Source organism: Lynx rufus, unplaced genomic scaffold, assembly GCF_022079265.1.
Source record: "Lynx rufus isolate CCGP_SWC_20201006 ecotype Redwood Valley unplaced genomic scaffold, mLynRuf1.p SCAF_27, whole genome shotgun sequence".
Taxonomy (NCBI): Eukaryota; Metazoa; Chordata; class Mammalia; order Carnivora; family Felidae; genus Lynx; species Lynx rufus.
Window position 1 is genome coordinate 14168691 of NW_025814842.1, and position 15623 is coordinate 14184313.

Genomic DNA, 15623 nt, shown 5'->3' on the forward strand with positions numbered 1-15623 from the left:
TCCATCTTCATCACCATGCCCCTCAACGAATAGCGGGCTGCCGGAATCCTCCTTTTGACAGATGTTTCCTGGATGCCTACCACTGTCCCAAACACTGTCCTAGGCTGGGGTTGGGGTCACCAGCTGTTTGGACTGGCCTGGTGCTGAGGGATTTCCCAAAACGCAGGACTTCTAGTGGTAAAACCAGAACAGTCCCGGGCAAACTGGGACAGTTGGTCACTCGGCTGGGGTTCAGAATCGGACAAGATTTGGTATCTGCCCTCAGGTGGTCTGTAGTCTAACTGGTCTCTGTGAGAGAGAGGCCGTGGTCCTTCACACTCAGCTTCCACACGTCCTCTGCATTCTGAGACCCAAGGAGGTCTTTGTTGTGACTTTAGGTACCTTGCTAAAGTCAACGGGATTGGTAATAGCGACTTTTATTTATTCAGGAAAAAAATGTTTTTTTAATGTTTATTCATTTTTGAAAGACAGAGACAGAGCACAAGCAGGGGTGGGGTGGAGAGAGAGGCGGACACAGAATCTGAAGCAGGCTCCAGGCTCCGAGCTGTCAGCACAGAGCCCGATGCGGGGCTCGAACTCACCAACGGTGAGATCGTGACCCGAGCCGAAGTCAGACGCTTAACTGACTGAGCCACCGACACGCCCCTGTAATAGCAACTTTTAAAACTGGCATCAGTTTTAGAATATTTGCTGAAACGTAGTTCAGAAAAGAATGGACGTTTGGGTTCAGTTGCTTGTAATTTCTAACTCTAAAACGGCTTAATTCTGTACAGATTACACACATGGCCATTTATGCAAAGTCCTTCCAAGACTAAGTACTTTTTGTTGAAGAAATTGGACTTTGTTCTCCCTTCTTGGAGGGCAACACTGATATTGAAGTTTTTAGAGCCTGTCACCTCATATACATAAAATGGAAATATGACTATAGGAGACAACGTAGGAAATGAGTAATCTTGTATTTTATTTTATACGCCAGTCTGCTTTATGTGAAAATATTAGAGGTTTGAATCAGGACTTGTGGAAACTTAGAGCACTTAAGCTGTTCACCGTAAGGGGTAAACTAGGAATTGCTCAGGGGAGTGGTTGGACTACTTAAGTCTGCATTTGTTACTGGGCTAATAAACACCGTTCAGACAGCCACCTAAGGAAAACCGAAATTTTGAAAAATAAGACCTGCAGATTAACAGTTGGTTGGAACGAGTGCTGGGCGTCGTGTGTAACCGATGGGCCACAGGGAATCTACCCCCAAAACCAAGGGCGCACCGCACACACTGTTAGCCAGTTTGCCAATAAATCACATTAAAAAGATAAAATAAAATCTGCAGATTAGCAATCTGATCGTTGCTAAAGCGAGGCTGTTTTTGTTGATGGCTTTGAGGTAGCTCGGGTGGCACCCTAGATATGCTACAGTTCCCCCTGGGTTTTTTTTTCTTTTCTAATATTTATCTACTTATTTTTAAGATATAATGTATTGTCAAGTTAGCTAACCTACAGGGCACACTGTGGGCTCTTGGTTTTGGGGGTAGATTCCCGGGATTCATCACTCGCTCCCTGTTTTTAAAATACAGGAAATTAAAAAAAAATTTTTTTTAACATTTATTTATTTTTGAGACAGAGAGAGATAGAGCATGAATGGGGGAGGGGCAGAGAGAGAGGGAGACACAGAATCGGAAGCAGGCTCCAGGCTCCGAGCCATCAGCCCAGAGCCCGACGCGGGGCTCGAACTCACGGACTGCGAGATCGTGACCTGAGCTGAAGTCGGATGCTCAACCGACTGAGCCACCCAGGCGCCCCTAAAATCCAGGAAATTTTAGTTATGGGCGACGGGTCTGGGGAACATGAAATAATTGTATTATTATCTAAAACCATGGCTAGGTGGTGGGCATTTCAGCCAGAGCATTTAGGGCCGCCCAAGGGTTTGAGTGACTGCTCCCCCTACACGGCACTGGGGTGGGACAGAGGGGTAACAGGTCACGTGGACACAGGATCGGCGGCTGCTCCACATCGATGGTTAGTTGCTGAGTTTCACTGGAGATACGCTTCTGGCTGGAAACCGCAGGAATGGCAGAACGCAGACAATTTTAAAATCTCCCATACAAATCAATATTGAAATGAGAAACACATGTCCTAGCTCTGCAGTCTGACGTGACAGGACGCGGGACCCCGTCTAGGACGTACCGTTCTTGTGGCTCAGGGAGAAGAGCCTTGGCCGCGGCTATTAAATGTTTCTGCAGGATGCGACGTCATCTCTTCGGCTCATCGCCCATTGGCCAGAGTCGGTCACATGTCCAAGCCGACCGTTCACGGGGTTGAGGGAGGGAGTGCGCCCCTCTGCGGGCCCGGTGGTAAAAAGCGGGGTGTCTCCAGTGAGGGGTGCGAATAACTGGGAACAGGTGCACCTTCCCTCGCGGACTGGGAGGTCCCCCTGTGCAGTTCCAGAAGCGTTAGAAGAACCAAGGTCTTCTACCCTAGTGCCCAGTAACCTTCACCGGAGTGCTTCCTTCCATATCCAGGCCACCAGACCAGCTGAAGGAAGCGTGGCCCAGCAGAGGACACAGTGGAGCTTAAAGTTAGGGCGTGAAGCCAGACCGTGCAGCTTAGAAACCCGGCTTTGCCACCGGCTGGCTGTGTGGCCTGGGGCGAGCGACTTAACCTCTCTGGGCCTCAGTTTCCTGACTTGTCAACTGCTGCTCATACTCTCTGCTTCCCAGGACCGTTGTGAGATTTCCATGAGTCGGCTTGGCCTGCGTGGAATGTTTAGAATGGTACCTAGCATGTACTAAGTGCTCCATAAACATCAGCTACCGTTAGCCCAGTAGGAGAAATAATGTGTGTTCGAGATCAGCAATAACGTGTGGACAGAGTGACTTTTGACGAGGTGGAGAAGATGGAACAAGAGCTGAGAAGAAGGAGAGAGCTTTCCCTCCAGGAGAAATCAGGGGAGGCTTCTCGGGAGAGGCGGCACTCGATCTGGTAAGACTCCATCGGCGACTAGACTTCCTGCCAGCGGCCAAGGGCATTCCCGGAGGAGAACAGAACGGCGTCGGCAGATGCTTGGAGGGGGGAAGCTCGGAAGCATATCTGAAAGCCGTGGCAAATCAGTCCCAGTTGGCTTCAGCCTGTATGGTGTGCGCATAAGCAACGGAGGCAGTAAATGGCCCAGGGTATATTTTATTGCTCGTTTTAAATAGAAAGATGAGATGAGCCAACAGGTAATTCAATAGCTTGGAAATGAAAAGAGATGGGAGGCAGGGCGAGGGTTCTCATTATTCTTCCAAATAATGCAGAGGAATGGGATTTTCACTTGACTCTTTTCCAAAGCCTTAGCTCTGTTCGAAGCAGGGAGATTAATGCCCTGGCTTACGAGGGCCATCTTTTCCTTCTGGAACATGGGAAACGGCCCTTTCCTACGTCTGCCTCGGAGACGCACACGAGCGGGGAAGTCTGACCATTTGCTTTCCCCTAAGCTAGCGGGGCTGCACCTTGGGCCTGGAACCAGGTCCCTGCCTGTCTCCCGCTGTAGCCCTGAGGGGACAGGCTAGCTGGGAGGCACGATTCTGCCTGCCTTTGCTTTTAATTAGTTCTCGCCTGCCATCGCTAACCAATTCAATTAGATCCCTTTTAAGAAATCAATTAAGTAATCAATTAAACCAACTGAAATAGTCACGCACACCGAGAAGCTAGTGAAATGCTTATTAAAACCAGGCCATCCAGGGCAGAAGTGACCCATTTTGGGGAAGAAAATTCGGCTCCTGCAGAAGAAACAAGGAGCGTCACCCGGAGCCCCGAGGGGGAGATGGAAATGCTAAACTCACTTGTAGCCGAGAAGGCCTTGCCTTGGCTGATGCCGTCAGCACAAAAGAGAGGCCTGGTGCTTTCCGGGGGGTACCCCCCAGATTCCGAAATCTTGCTCGGGGCCTCTCAGGCCGGGATCCCCCTTGGGCCAGGGCCCGAGCCGCCCTGCGTGCTTACAGCTGCACGACCCACCCAGGGCAGGTCACTCCCGTGCCTCAGTTTCCACCTGAGCCCCAGCCTCCCCGGGGCCCACACTTCCCCGTTCCTTCTCCGTGGTGCCGGAGGGGTGGGCGCGCCTCAGGAGAGAGACTTAACTTCTACTTCTCTGTGTTGCAGGGCCGAGCCGGTTCTGTCCCGAATCCAGGAGAACCGGAAGCGAGTGATCCTCCCATCCATCGACAACATCAAACAGGACACCTTCGAGGTGCAGCGCTACGAGAACTCGGCCCACGGCTACAGCTGGGAGCTGTGGTGCATGTACATCAGCCCCCCGAAAGACTGGTGGGACGCCGGAGACCCCTCTCTCCCCATCAGGTCTGTGGCGGGCAAGCTCTGGGAGCCGTCGCGTCCCCAGATCCCCGGGGACACAGGAGCCCCGGGGGGGGGGAGGGCGTCTAGGAGGGACCGCCTGGGGCAGACCGGTGACCTACAGAAGCTGCTTTAGGACTTCAGGGTATCTTCCCATCGTGGTTTTCTTGCTGAGGAAAGACATTGCTTCTTGAGCTTAAGTTTTCAAGGGCAGCTTAGCAGACGGCAGTACGGAGAGACTGGCACGATAGGAACGTTCCCCTCCCTTTATTCTCCCTTCGTTCTTCATGTCTGATGAGCTGTGTCCAGGAGCTGTGTAGCTCGAGAGGCGTCCATTCCTGGGGCTTCCTCGTACCTGCAACCTTCCCTCTCCCCTTTTGCATGATGCAAGAATGCGTAGAAACGGACACTCTTTGTGTGACCCTGGGGCAGCTGGAGGGCCTTGGGCTGCTCCGTGTGACCCTCGCCCGGGTCCCACCCTGCCGCCCCCGGAGATGGGGAGACCAGTACCCCATGGCGCAGCCGTTGGGGGCTCGCCTCTAAAGGATGTTGAATGACGTGGGTTGACTTTGATGCCGTGTTCGTGCCCCGTGGCCGCTGTGGCAAATCTCTATCCGTGTGGTGGCAGGAAGCTCCGCAGATGTATTCCCTTCCATTCTGAAGGTCTGAAGTCCGAAATGAGCTTTACGGAGCTGGGCTCAAGACGTGTGCAGGGTGGAGGCCCTTCTGGAAGCTGTAGGGGAGAGTCCATTTTGTGCCAGCTTCTAGAGGCCCTCATTTCTCGGTTTGTGGCTCCATCACATCCCTCTTCCTCCCCTACTGTCTTCGTCACATGCCCATCATCTCCCTTTGGCGTTCTTGCCTCCCTTGTGATGGCATTTGTGGTCCGCGCGGATAATCTGAGCTAATCCCCCTGCCCAAGGTGAATCACGTCTGCGACGTCCTTTTCCCACGTAAGGTAACGTTTACAGGCGCCGGAGATTAGGGGGTGGATTTTTTGGGGGGGAGGGGGCATCGTTCAGCCCACCACAGATGCTCTGATTTTTAACCCAGATGATGCCTGGTTGCCGTGCGGTGCTTTCTGTGAGTGCCGCCCAAAGGCCAAACCCACTTGAAACTGTCACGGTTCTTTCTTACGTTAGAAGAGGGGGAAGAGGCTTTCCTACCTTGGCTTGGTTCTAAGGCAGTGTTTGTTGGTATAAAGGGGGAGTACCAAGAAGGAATTGTGGAACAGGATGAGAAGCTTCTCCCAAGTAGTCGTGAAGTTCTTCCTTGTGGCATTCTAAATAACTGGGAAGCCTCATGTTCCTTTACTTTCCTGCCCGAATGGAAGAGTACAGAATTGATCGCATTAGAGTGGAGCTGCCCGTGGCAGATTTGTGCAACAGCCTGGTGATGTTTTGGGCCAGTAACTTCCTCCACCAGAGATGCCTTGTGACTCAGTTTCCATCCCAACCTAGACATTCAGTGTCCTTGTGCAATGCTTCGGGGCCACGCTCTTAGAATCCTCGCAGGTAATTATGCAGGCTCATCACTAAGGCGTTTTCTGGGAAGCAAAGCATAACCTTTGAGGTAATTTAAGTTTAATGGGTGATATACCACCTCATATCCCTTAGGATGGCGACTATCAAAGAAATAAACAAAAGAGTAGAAAACAAGTGTTGGCAAGGATACGGAGAAATTGGAACCCCTGAGCTTTGCTCGTGGACGTACAAAACCACGTAGCTGCTATGGAAAACAGCGTGACGGTTCCTCAAAAAAATTAAAAGTAGAATTACCATGTGGTAATTTTCACATCTGGGTACATACCCCAAAGAGTTGTAAGGAGGCTCTCGAAGAGGTATTTGCACGCCCGTGTTCACAGCAGCATTTTTCACAATAGCCAAAAGGGGGAAATAACCCAGATGTCCACCAACAGATGAATGGATGGATTCAATGTGGTCTATACCTACAGCAGAATATCATTCAGCCTTAAACAAGGAAGGAAATTCTGACGCATGCTATGGCATGGAGGAACCACGGGGACATTATGCCAAGTGAAATAGACCAGTTACCAAAGACGGATACTATACCTCATAGAAGGTACCTAGAATGGCCAAATTCATAGAGACGGGCAGTAGAAGGGGGGTTGCCAGGGGCTGGGGAGAAGACAGGATGGGGAGTTGTTATTTAATGGTTATAGAGTTTCAGTTTTGCAAGATGAAAAACGTTCTGGAAACTGGTCGCACGATAACTTGAATGCAATTAACACTACTGAACGGAACACAAAGGGTGCTTCATCCCTGACCCACAGGGAGGCTGACCTCCAGCCTTGACCGATAAGAGAACGGAGGTGTGACGGTGGTGTTAACCACACAAGAGGGAAAGAAGAGGGTGCATCCTAACGCTGTAACGTGCCCTGAAAACCTAGCTATTCCCCATGGATGAAAGGCGCTAGGCAAAAATGTAGCTTGTATTTAATGAGTTATGGTAACATTAACAGATGATTAATATGCACTTAAAAGAGACTCAAGAAAATAGAGTTGTGATCACGAGTCATTAATATTACATATATCTCTGATGCCCAAAACAGAACCCAATACCGATGATCTCTTTTTAATGTATCCTAACTTACAAAATGCTTAATTTGTTAATAGTTGATGGGGATACTTAATTGTAGGAAAGAATTCTTATGACCCTTTGATGCTGTTATGCAGATACGATGTGATTTCTTAAATGTTGGGACATGGTGGCTTCCCCCTCCCCACTGTGATTCTAATATTTTGATAGTAATGATTTTATTCTGGCGAAGGATGGAACGAGGAGAACATTTTCACAATCCAAATGGCATTAGACTGGATGAGGCCGTGGATACTGAATCTTCCCAGCAGACAACATAACGTAGGAGATTTTTTCCATTAAGAAAATGTACATCCTTCGTTTTACTTCTTTCCCTTTTTCATATTTGTTTGTTTTGTTTTGTGGTTTCTCCTGCCTGGTAAACAGTTTATTTCCCAAGTTTCGGGCAAGGAGAGAGCACAGGTGCCATGAAAGAGAGCAGAGTCCAAGTGTATGAGGGGTGGGGGGTGGGGACTGAAGAGAAGGCTCACCAATAAGGAGGCAGCTGCTCTTAGCCCCGCCCTGGGGGATGGTGCTGGGCTGGGGGATGGGGACACAGGCTGGCTTTTGTCAGGTCCTCGGACTTTTTTAAATTAAAAAAATTTTTTTTGAATGTTTATTTATTTTTCAGACAGAGAAACAGAGCACAAGTGGGAGAGGGGCAGAGGGAGAGGGGGAGACACAGAATCTGAAGCAGGCTCCAGGCTCTGAGCTGTCAGCACAGAGCCCGACGCGGGGCGTGAGACCGTGACCTGAGCCAAAGTCGGACGCTTAACTGCCTGAGCCACGCAGGTGCCCCCGGGTCCTCAGACTTTTAAGAGAAAACACAAATCCAGATCATTGCATGAAATCTTCTGACTTCTAAACATTGGCCAAAAAAAATGCCTCTTCTTCAAAGCTCTGGGAGACCTGTATCATTCCTGGGACAGCTGTGGTCCATGCTTCTCACGCTGGGGGCTGTGGGCACTGCATGACTGGGGGATTTGGGGACAGTGTTACTCAGAGTTTTAGAGCTTGAGTTAAGCCATGCGGGGTCCCGCTGTACCTCCAATATGTCGCTGCCCTCTGCTGCTGAGATTCTCCAGTGAAAGACTTTGAGGAGCCATGAGCCAACTCTCGCCTCTCAGAGGAGGGTCTCAAATCTGTCTTAAGCCCCGATTTTTCTCCAAAGTGCCATCAAGTCCAATGTCACATCAGTAACCTATCATCAGACCAGCAGATTTTAAACGTTTTCGTGTCAAAGGCCTCTTGGATCATCTAATGAAAGGCGTAGATCGTATCAGCCCTGAACACGTACAAGCGGACAGAACTTTGTGCGCAGTTTCATGCAGTTTATGAATGCCTTAATGATCCACAGGCCTTTTATTAAGAACCACTGCTAGGTGTTTCTACTTGGCTCTCCCAGTTGGAGAGCCTCTCTTTACCGTTCTTTATCACCCACGAGACTATATGCTTTAGGAAGCCAGGACTGTGACTGGTTCACAGTTGTATCCCCAGTGCCTAATTACTCCCTTGGCACTTAGTAGGTTTGCTGGAAATCTGTAGCGAATGAATGAATGGATGAGTGACATCTGAGGCTCCGAAGAGCGATCAGGGCTAGCGATTAGATAGAGAGTGAGATTGTCCAGAGGTCCCTTAGAGAAAGACAAGGAGAGCGCCAATATTTCTGGGATGGAGGGAACCTACGTAAGAGCAACCAGCAAGTGATGATGAATGGTCAGAGAGGTATGCGGATGATCCGTGGAGTCCAAGACTTAAGACCAAGAAGACCGGAAGCACCATTGGGTTTAAGGGGTCCACTCATCACAGCCTTGGTGAAACCATTTTAAGGGACTCTTGGAGTCTGAAGCCAGTTGGCCGTGTATGGAGGAATGAATGGGATATGAAGGAGTGGGGGGGGGTTTGAGAGCAGATTATGCTTTTGAGGTGTTTGGGGTAGACTCAGAGAGGTGAGGCGTAGAAGCTAGGGAGGCGGGTAAAGATCAAGTGATGTGTAGTTTGTTTATTCATTTACTTATTTTTAAAATGTTTATTTCTGTATGAGACAGAGAGAGTGATCAGGAGAGGGGCAGAGAGAGAGAGAGAGAATCCCGAACAGACTCTGCACCGTCATCTCAGAGCGCCACGCAGGGCTCAAACTCACCAACCGTGACATCACGACCTGAGCCAAAATCAAGAGTCAGGCGCTTAACTGACTGAGCCACCCAAGCACCCCTCTTTGTTCTTTTTTATAGTGACTTTTAATCATGACCACCTTTAAAGTGGCCGCAGGCCAGCATTCCTTCTGCGTCCCGTATCTGGTTTCCAGGATTCACACACCTTAGTCCTGCATGGGAGGGGAGAGGTGACTTCCCCCCACACAAGGCTCCCTCTACTTCAGAGGCCACTCTCCCTTTGCTAAGCCCGAGTCAGGCGGCAGTGAAGATGTTTCTTGTTGCCAGAAACACTCACCGCCGGGCTTGGGGACAGATGGTAGGATCCCCATTTGCTCCGGGGAGCACTTCACTCCAGAGAGCCTCTTCTGACACAGTCCTCTTCCAAAACTCCACTTGCTCGTCAGCTGTTTCTTGAACTTCCTGCTTGATCTCCTTGAATATGACATCTGTTGTCTGAACATCCTCTTCCCGAATGAGGACGCGAAGAGTGCTATTTTAACACAGTACGAACAGTTGAGGGCACCGAGCAAGGGGAGGGAAGGTCTGAAGGCATCGGAAGGAGGCAGGGGGGCTGGTTGGGAACGAAGGACCCTGCAGAGCGGCGGGGAGGTCAGGTCCAAGACACGAACCGTGGTTTAGTCTTGAAGAGAAGAACAGTGAGCTCATGCTTTGTGACCCACATTTTCTTCAGTAAAGAGGAGGAGAAATCATCCTTAAGAGTGAGAGCTAGGCGGGGTGCCTGGGTGGCTCAGTCGGTTAAGCCTCCGACTTCCGCTCAGGTCATGATCTTGTGGCTCATGAGTTCAAGCCCAGTGTCGGGCTCTGTGCTGACAGCTCAGAGCCATGAGCCTGCTTCGGATTCTGTGTCTCCCAATCTCTTTGCCCCTCACCCCGCTCAGTCTCTGTCTCAAAAATAAATATAAACATTAAAAAAAAATTAAAAAAAGAGTGAGAGCTAGGCCTTGCATGGGGGTTACAGGAAAGCAATAAAGCTTCTGGAATGATTTCCAGAAGGAATAGGAATGGGCGAGCTGACCAAGAACAGAGAAGTCATTGACGGCGGTCTTGAGGGTCCAGGAATATACATTCACCAAACTTTCTGTGAGAATTCCCTGACAAAAAAAGCTACTGTGAATTCAGTTGTCCTTTGATACAAGCTTGAATTTTATGATCTATAACATTAGGCACATATGTGTGAAAAATAGTAGCAAAAATAAGGACGAGGGGATATCACCCATGTAGCCTGGAGGCACCTGGGTTGGGTGCACCATGAATTCGTGGAAGCCTAGCTTAACTCAGCAGTCTTCAGAGATGTGTCGCTCACAGCTTGGGAAGTGCTGATCTTTACAGTTCTTTCCAGCTGTAAAATCCCGTGCCTTTTACCAGCCGGCAAGGGTCCGAGGTGTCACCAGAGATGGGACATTTTACAGCACATTGCTTCCAGGGCACTGTCTGGGGCTGAGTCAGGCACCCTCTGTGAGGTGTCAGTCGTGCCTTCCTGCTCTGGGTTAGGTGACCCTACCATTAGTGACATTGCTCATTAATACCTAATTCAGGCCGATGATTAATAATTAGCAATCTTAAAGCCAACATATAATTTGATAATAATTATAAGGTATAGGAGCCATTAGAGGCTGTTAGATTCTTAGTTGAAAGGGCTGGCCTGCGTATGCGTGGTTTCTGGTATCTCAAATTCTGTACACAAATGTATATAAAGGAGAAGGGTTTTATTTATTTTTTCCCTCCCTAGAGGAAGATGACTGGCTTACACAAGGGGGAAATCCTTACGTGAAGAATCAGATTTTCCTAGACTTTTAAATAGAGAGATCTTCCCTGTGCACCAGCAGATATATTTTAGGAATCAATTGTGTGCTCAGCATTGTAGAAACTTCTGGGGGGACGGTGTTGGTAAATGACATGATCCTCCTGAAGGAGATCATAGGCTGATTGGAGACAGAGGACCCAAGTGCGCACAATTGCCCTTCGGCATCGGTGAGTGTGCATTTATGGGAGGAAAGGAACTTTGTGAGAGGGGTCGATGGGGGAGCTCATAGACACCGTAGCTGATGTTGGAATTTTCTACGCGCCAGGCATTAATCATGCGCTTTACGCATTGCATTTTACACATTTTATACATCGCGGCATCCATTTACAGCTGATACTAGCCCTTGGAGGTAAGTATTGGTATGGTCTCCACTTCACAGGCAGGGCTGCTAAAGCACGAGGGCAAGCACTTTGCCCAAGGTCACACACTCTGTAGGGCATGAAGCTGGGATTCCGGTCCGGTTACCCAGAGTCTCCACTCTTGCCCATTGTGCTGTCTGTCCTGGGAAAGACGTGACCTTCTGGACCTTGCAACCTGGCACGGTAGACGGGAGACAACACAGTTAGAGGCCCGGTGGTGAAATTGGGTGTGTTTGGGGACCCGCAAACCTCAGAAAAGCAGTGATGCTCGCGATTACTGATTTGTTACAGCCGAAGGGTACGGATTAAAATCGGTAAAGGGACCAGATGCATAGGACGGTGTCCAGGAGAAACCAGGTGCGAGCTGCTGGACATCCTCTCCCATGGAGTTGTGTGGACAGTACTCCGGGTCCCAGCAGTGAGAGGTCACAGCGGGTGTGAGGCACGGTCAGCCAGGGAAGTTGACCTGAGCCTTAGCTTGCAAGGTCTTTGGGGGGGGTCGGTCATGGAGCGCCGTGTGACTAACCTCGGCTACGCAGTCTCCAGCTCCCCACGCCCGGAGCTTAAACCAGCACGGTCCAGGGCTTCAGGCAAGCGGAATCACTCTTATCAGGCAGGACGTCTCAAGGTTTTGTTAGTCATCTCCCTGGGCCCTGGGAAGAGCCAGTTCTTTCTTTGGAAGGTGCAAGGTTTGGGCAACCCAAGTCCACTGAGTTAACCATTTGCCTCACCACGAGCTTGGGTATTTTGGGCACGGTGAGGAAGCTAAAGGTAGGGAATGTGCGTTAAAAAGGAGAGGCAAGACGGGAGACCATGTAGATCAAAACAGGAAGTCTGCTTGATGGAGGGTTCTAAAAACCAAACAGGGAAGGCCAGACTCAATCCAGTGGTCCAATGAGATAGATTAAAGATGGGCAAAACAGTAATCGGGGAGACAAGAAGTGTAAGTGCAGTTGTCTAGGCCTGGGGAAAGGACAGGGAGAGGAGAGACTGATGATGAGTCCAGGGCTTTCGGGGGGGAGTGATAAAAATGCCCTAAAATTGATTCTGGAGACGACTGCGCAACTCTGTGACCATGCCGAGCGCTGTTGAATTGCGCACTTTAAATAGATGAATTGAGTGGAATGTGAATTCCACCTTAGGAGCTGATGGCCATCAGCAGATGGCCGATCTTGCAACAAGATGAAGACAGTTGGGTATGAACTCGTGCCTCCTCGTCTTGTGTGGTCCCCCTTTTGGGGGAAGTGGCAGGGCAGCACCGAGCACAGCGGGCAATTAAACTGGGGTCACATCCCAGAGCAGCAGAATCTGTCACGGCCGAGTCACAATCAGGGTTTCAGAAAACGAGGCACATCCTGGGCAGAAGGTGACCATCTCACTGAGCCAGGGCCTCGTCTTGTTGACCCTCCTGGACTGTGTATATGATGCTGGCCGTCCTGCAGCATGTGTGGACAAGGACAAATTAAAGACCACGGTGCTTAGGACTTCCCTTTGGAAACCCTTCCCTAGGAAAGGAGAGTCATAAAAGGAATCTAGTTCCAGGGCCATCTGAAGTCCGTCCCAGTTGAGGAAGAGAAAAATCACAATGGAAGAGTTCTACCTTCCTTTCCTGCCTTGCAGTCTCCCAGCAACAGAGGACTGACCTGTTCGATTTTGCCACCAACAGGGTCTGTGTCATTAGGCCGGTCACCCCTCCTCTGTAGATGAGCTTTTCATTTTCTCATCCCTAAACCATGTAAAGCGTGTAAAGGTGTTTTTCCCAGGAGGAGAAAATTTCCATAACACAGCTTTGGGCTCCTCTGATGAAAAGCACTCATTGATGCTCTCATGATCCGGCAGGAGGTGTTGTAGGTAATCAGTTTCAGTGAAGAGTTTTACTACGGAAGCAAGACGTGAGGCATTTCACAGTTAAAAATAACAACCCTCCACAAAACTCGGCTTGCTTTCCTCAGGGGCCAGTCCTGGAGGAGCCCAGTGAGTTGATAGAAGGCGTTCGTTTGGTCAATCCTGGTCAACCGTGGGGTTTTACACCCCTCCGCAGGAAGCATTGTTCCGAATACGATCAGGCCTAGGGGTTGGCTCCTCTTTGCTTCGTGAGCCTTCGTAGATTCCTCCTGTGTATAAACCTCTGTTCAGAGCAGAATAGAGGCTACTCCACCTGGGCTCCAGTCCTTTGCAAATTCATCCATGCTTGTGCATTTTTGAGACCCCCAACAAGAATGGAGTGAATGAAAACGATCGCTGGAGAAGCCATGAGTGGGTGCTTGTCCTGTGAGAGCTTCCAGGGGAAGACATGGCCACTTCTTTACAGAATTTGCTGTGTGGTCAGATGCTTAGCTGGAAAGAATGTCTAGTGGTGATCGCAATTGATCGGGACTGTGAGGAAGCAGCAGCATCCTCAACTTTGTCCCTTCCTGGGAAAACGGCAGGTACGCCCACGGGGAAACAGAGGATGGCACACGTCTGCTCTGCCTAGCCATCCCCCGGTGACCGCGGCCTTCTCGCGGTGCCCAGAGCTAGGAGCGAGTGCTTGTCAATGACTCCGTGTGTCTGCAGCACGATGGGATGGAGAAAACATCGCCCAGGGTCCCAAGACCTGTTTGGGGGCCAGATTTGACCACCGGCTTTGAGCCTCCGTTTACTTCTCTGCAAAAGGGCTAGATGTGCTGCAGACCCATTCGACGGGACCTCGGACAAGCTGCTTTACCTCTCTGCTCCTTAGATTCTTCAGTAGTAAATGAGGGTAATAATCTCTTTTTGGTCCATTCCTACAACTCTGAATGGTTATGAATGATTATGACAAATGACCTGCTCATTGGGTTAGCCCTAGTCGGTATCCTACGAACGGAGCAGAGTCCTGAGCGCTAACCGAGAAGTGGCAATTTCAACGAAAGCGTTTTTGCCCGGAAAGAGAAGAGTCCCACGGCCTTTAAGTCGGTCCTTTCCAGGAGGCTGTTCATTATAAAACAGAAGTGTGCTTGCACATTGGTGAACACACTGCTCTTGGGTGAAATAAATGGTCTTTCTTGACATCACCTATGTACCCTCAACACCAGCCTGGGTAGATCAATTCTTATCTTGGCGTGACACGCTGATATCGCTGCTGGTTGCCTTGCTTTTGGAAGCAAAATTCCCAGGCAGTGCCCTGGAGCCAGAGCAAGGCTTTGCAGGGTAACCGTTCTCCGTGATGACAAGCAGAGACCTGCCTCCCTCAACCAACATGTGTTATGACAGCTCATAGCAGCCAGCAGGTAAATCTGAATAATGCTGGGAAGGCTTTCCTCCCCCCTTGCAAAGAGGCTCAGTGTGCTGGGCTGCCAGAGAGCAGATAAGTTTCATTTGAAACGTAAAGGCTTTAAAAATAGAAGATGCTTTGCCTCTGAGTCAAATGCCCGGTTCCTGCATTATTGCCGGACATAAATAGGGACACAGCGGTACCGTTCATTTTCCAGATTGATCTGGCGGGCCTTCAGATCGGTTGCAGCTGGAGAGGTGTGACTGTGGAAGGAGCGGGGAGGGGTAGGCCGCAGCCATTATTTTGGTAGCTTTAATCCCCCTTTTCTAGATGACTCCAGAATGTGCCATCTTCTGGCCTTGCGTAGGTTTTCCTTCTCCTGCCCATTTCCTGCATTTCTTTCCCCTGCCCTTTCTCACATTTCTTTTTTCCACTCCATCCTCAGAGCCCAAAAAGCGGTTACAGAAGACGCGCGGATTGAGTTTAGAGCAGAAAATTCCCTTTCCTCCTTTATTCCCGGCTGCCCCATCGTTTTCTCTACAGTGCAGTTTAGAACTCTGGCCCATCCCGTCCTCCGTGTGTGATTGTTCCCCGCTGTGTTTGAGGGTGTCCTCTGGACGAGATGACTAAGGTGCAGACTCTAACGTGTTCCCACGCCCCGTCAGCCTTTGCCATTTGCTCAGCTCGCCAGTGCACTGGCCACAGTTCGCCTCCTCCGCACAGGTTAGGGCGGATCAGGCTTTGCCAGTTTCGTGTTTGTTACGTTTGCGGCTCCTTTTGGAGCCTAGCCCCTATCCGTTTTTTTGTCCCCTCTTACGGAAACACGGGAACGTGTGACTTTTATTTCTCTTAGATTAGAAAGAGAGCAAGCAAAGTCCTCTGTTAGTCTGGGAAATTAATTGTTAAGTACCGATGGCCGAGTTGTGGTGGCCAAGTAATGAACTTCGGGCAGTCCAGCCTACGTAAATGACCATTTCCTGCTACCTTGGTGGGCCCCGAGGGGTTCCTCCTCCTGCCGACCCTGCACGGTTTCCAAGGCTGTGGGAGTTTTACCCAGACCTTCCCAAAGTAGGGAAGTTCGGGTTGACGCTTCACAGTATCTCTCTGGAGTTCGAGGTGGAAGTCTT

General features: G+C 50.0%; 1 protein-coding gene across 1 annotated transcript in view; it reads left to right on the forward strand.

Annotated features, from left to right (window-relative positions):
• Positions 1–15623, forward strand: part of GALNT17 (polypeptide N-acetylgalactosaminyltransferase 17) — a 447671-nt gene that overhangs the window by 236610 nt on the left and 195438 nt on the right. The window contains exon 5 of the mRNA XM_047089314.1: positions 4132–4329. Within this exon, the coding sequence (XP_046945270.1) occupies positions 4132–4329 (198 nt within the window). The remainder of the gene's footprint in view (positions 1–4131; positions 4330–15623) is intronic.